The sequence below is a fragment of the Pseudoliparis swirei genome, chromosome 9 (genome assembly GCF_029220125.1).
Source record: "Pseudoliparis swirei isolate HS2019 ecotype Mariana Trench chromosome 9, NWPU_hadal_v1, whole genome shotgun sequence".
NCBI classification, from domain to species: Eukaryota; Metazoa; Chordata; class Actinopteri; order Perciformes; family Liparidae; genus Pseudoliparis; species Pseudoliparis swirei.
The window spans coordinates 2070683-2074966 of NC_079396.1; the positions used below are offsets into that span (position 1 = coordinate 2070683).

The following is a 4284-nucleotide window of genomic DNA, read 5'->3' on the forward strand; positions in this document are numbered from 1 at the left end:
CCTGACCACCGAGCAGACAGGGTGTATCCTTAATCGATCGGACCGGAAGCGGACCCCACATAGGTGTCTGCTGAAACGGATAAATTCGATTTTGATCACACTTAATACATTTGACTGACGCAGGGTCGTTAGCTGAAAACCTGTTTCAGCTTTTCAGAGTAGCTTCTCTTTGCTACTCTGATCTCCTGAGTCAGTGTGTTTCTGGCCTGGTTGTACAGGATCCTGTCCCCACTCATGAAGGCCTCCTCTTTGTCTTGACGAAGCCGCCTGAGCCCTTCTGTGAACCATGGTTTATTGTTATTAAAGATGCAGTACGTTTTGGTGGGTACACACATGTCTTCACAAAAACTGATATATGACATCACAGTTTCAGTGAGTTCGTCAAGTGATGTGGATGCAGCCTCAAAGACACTCCAGTCAGTGCAGTCAAAGCAGGCCTGTAGCTCCAGCTTCGACTCGTTGGTCCATTTCCTCACAGTTTTCACCACAGGCTTTGCAGATGGCGAAGGAACACAGGGAACTGGAACTGGCGAAGGAACACGGGGAACTGGAACCGGCGAAGGAACACGGGGAACTGGAGCCGGCGAAGGAACACGGGGAACTGGAACTGGCGAAGGAACACGGGGAACTGGAACTGGCGAAGGAACACGGGGAACTGGAGCCGGCGAAGGAACACGGGGAACTGGAGCCGGCGAAGGAACACGGGGACTGGAACTGGCGAAGGAAAAAAAGGTGACAACGGCGGGGATGGGGGGTGGGGGGGGTGGAGGTGACTTTTTTTGTCGCCACACCACATCCACGCTGTTTGATGACACCTCAAAGCTTTTAGAAGTTCAGTCATTTGCAATGCGTGCAGAGTGTCCACGTGAAGTATAGTCATCAAGTTAAATGTAAAAAGAAGTGATGCAAGAAATGATGATGACCCACAAGCCTCAAAAAGAAAAAAGGCACTGGTAATGGTACTCCTGGTTTACTGGGATGGGGTTCGATTCCCTGCAGTGTCCTGATACTTTTTTGGCATAAACATGGAGGGCCATAATATTTTCAATGTCACTTTTTTTTTCAGATTGATTGTATTTATGTATTTATTTATACATTTATTAAAGCATTCATTTATTTATTCGTATATTTATTCATGCATTTATTTATTTATACTTAAGTCATTTTAAGTCCTCCAGAAGGAAGGAGCTTGCAATTCTCGGCATGTAATAAAATACCTCTACAAAATAAATCAAACATTGATAACTCAAAATATTCATAAGATATATACTTTCTATTAATTATAATCACTGAGGAGCCTTACAAATATCGTATTTTAATCCGTACTTGTATGAGTCATTCAAACTTCTGATATTCATATCAAGTTAATATATATTTAATAATTTACTACAATATATTTCTCTTTGAAGTTTCGTTTCACCCTGTGCGCATGCGCGTTCGCGAGGTGAACGTAGCTTCTGGCTTGCGCGCAACTCCGCGTAGGCTGACCAATCGCGTGGCTGCGTGGAAGAGAAACATAAACAGTTGAGAGCTACCGGCTAACTTACAGCTAGCTGCTTTACTCCGAAGCACAAATACTATCAACATGGACGCGGACGTGAGCAAGTCGGGAACAGTCGTGTTAGCCTAGCGTGCTCGCGCAACGCTCGTTAATTAACGAGCTTGTTGCTCAGGTCTAATCCGCGTTAGCTCGCGCGCACAAGTTTTATTTTGAAAGTCCGTAACGCTCGTCCCGCAGTTCGGATGCGCTGCACGCGATAATGGAGATGGCTGTTAAGGGTAAGTGTTTAAGCTAGAGCTAACTGCTAACTCACTAAAACAAACTCCATGCATGTTCACACTTTCCTTTAGTTAGTTAGCGGAACGTCGACTCACTCGTGGTAGTTTTGACAATTGTCATCGCCATAAAAGGACACACTCGGTGCATTCCTTTATAACTTTTTAGGGTGAAAAGGTATTTGGTATTATATATTAAAACACGACTTATAATGATCACTCTTAGCTGCTAGGGTTGTTGTGGATTTTACTTTCTTAAAGGGGAAAGAAGTTCAAAAGAAGAGCGCCGATGCTAATGTACAGGACGGAACTGGCCTGTTGGGCTTTCCGTAGCACTTCAAAGATTGAGCAATGAGCATTAACTGTCAGATAGGAACACTGAAGAATGGCCTCGTTGCATAAGAAGGGTCCTAATCCAGCGGCGTGTGTCGTGCTGACGTCACTGAGTGTTGTTTGCTGTTGTCGTTTCCTAGGAAAAGCCAAAAGGAGACACCTGACCGCTGGGAGTGTGAGGACCTGGGGCAAAGCGCCCAGGGCACTAATACCTCACCCGACCCCACACCGACCGGTCACTGGCAACCCCACCCGGGGGCTTCACCCCAGGACACCCACCAAGCGGCGGAAGTGTGGTAATCTGCTCTATACCGTCTGCTCCGAGCGTTTTGACTAAAGTGCACTTGAAGTAACGTTAAAAATACTTGTACTCTCACAAAAAACTGTCATAAAGTGGTCACACATGAACTATTTGTTCCGTCTCTCTCACACGTCAGCATCTGCCTCAGGAAGTGTCGCCGGGCAACAGAAGGGCATCGACAAATTCTTCTCCGTGACGGGAGTCCTCAGTTCCAGTCCGCACAAATCCCCCCGGCCCGGCTCGTCCACACGGACTCAACGGGAGGCTTTTCTCTGATGAAGAAAGAGGAAGAGGAGGATGACGACGATGATGTCAGCCTGTTGGCAGCACACCCTGAAGAAGAGGAGGAGGTTGGCGATGAAAGCCTTTTAGCTGCAGAGTTGTTGCCAAAGGAGGAGGACGTGGATCACCTGGAGGGAATCACAGCGGAGATGTTCGGAGACGATGATGACTTCGACCGATGTGACGGTGACCTTCGCGACCCGGAGGGCGAAGCGGAGGCCCTGCCTGACTCCCACTACGGGCTCCTGGGGAGCAGGAAGGTCTTGCTGGAGCCCCAGGGCTGCGTGGATGACCTTCCAGAGGAGGTGCTGAGGCAAGTTCTGTGCCTGGTCCCGGCCAAGGACCTCTACCGCAACGTCAGCCACGTGTGCCACCGCTGGAGGAACATCGTCCAGGACGCAAAGGTGAAGCCACACAACGACACAAAGTCACACGAGTCTCAACGTTTTATAAAGAATAGACGCCACACTCACGGCCAGCACGCCGAACGGAAGCTCCAGAGCTGGAGCTCCATTCGGCTGGGTCGCTTGACCCACTCTCCCACTCGAAAGTCAGATTTAGTAAATATATATATATTGTAGTGGCACTCCGTATAGTTCTGGGTCTTCTGTACCACAATTTGAGTTCACTCTTAGAAGCTATTAATTGACACGCGAGTGAGACGAGTAGTTCTTCCATAAAAAATGTTTACTAGAAAACGTAGTTACATGTTCACACGGTCAAAAAACGATGTCGCTTCCAACATCTGAGCTCAAATCTGGACTGACGGTCCAACACGCAGGTTTTACTGACGTGACGTCATCGGATTGGAAGCTTATATTCTGACAAGTTAGTCAGCTTTTAAATACAATACTGAATTATATATGTTGACCTCAACATTCTTTCAAATCATAATGAAAAAGATTTATCTTCAGTTACCTTTTTAAATCTTTTTAAACTAAATTATTATAACAAATGGCTCTTACATTACATATATATACTGTATATATTCATAGTTTATCCGCCTCTTGTGGTTGGACGTTGCCGTGATGGTGTCTTTTAAGGCTCACGACGTGAACACTGTTGTGCTGGACGTTGTGCGTTTGTTTGTGTTCCCTCGTGCAGTTCGTTCCCTTCAAGAAAAAATACTTCTGCTACATGATGAGGGAGACGGAGACGGTGCGGGAGGTCTGCTCCGCCCTGAGGGACAGCGGCATCACCGATCCAGCGGCATCGCAGCTCAGCATACGGTCCCTCGTGATGTGAGTCTGCGTTTACTGCAGGACACGTGCGTCATTCTGCGTAGACCGAATGACCCGTTCTAGAATTCAACTGAACTTAACGCTTGTCTAATTACTTATATTTTATTTTATAATAATTATATTTTATTTTATGTTAATTCTCTTTTATTTTGTATTAATTCTCTTATATTTTGTATTAATTCTCTTTTATTTTATATTAATTCTCTTTTATTTTATATTAACTATCTTTATTTTATATTAATTATCTTTATTATTTTATATTAATTCTCTTTTATTTATATTATTTTCTTTATTTTATATTAATTCTCTTTTATTTATATTAATTATCTTTTATTTTATATTAATTATCTT

At 44.8% G+C, this 4284-nt stretch overlaps 1 protein-coding gene across 1 annotated transcript; it reads left to right on the forward strand.

The window, feature by feature from the left end:
• The first annotated feature begins 2685 nt into the window (after positions 1 to 2685).
• Positions 2686 to 4030, forward strand: LOC130199778 (F-box DNA helicase 1-like). The gene is made up of 2 exons (XM_056423526.1): positions 2686 to 3096; positions 3797 to 4030. Exons 1-2 carry the CDS (start codon positions 2686 to 2688, stop codon positions 3935 to 3937), a joined length of 552 nt encoding a protein of 183 aa, XP_056279501.1. The 3' UTR covers positions 3938 to 4030.
• The last annotated feature ends 254 nt before the right edge of the window (positions 4031 to 4284 follow it).

Coding starts and splice junctions, on each gene's coding strand:
- LOC130199778 (XM_056423526.1), top strand. CDS start 2,686: ATGAAGAAAGAGGAAGAGGAGGATGACGACGATGATGTCAGCCTGTTG. Junction 3,097..3,796: donor ACATCGTCCAGGACGCAAAG/GTGAAGCCACAC, acceptor TCCCTCGTGCAG/TTCGTTCCCTTCAAGAAAAA.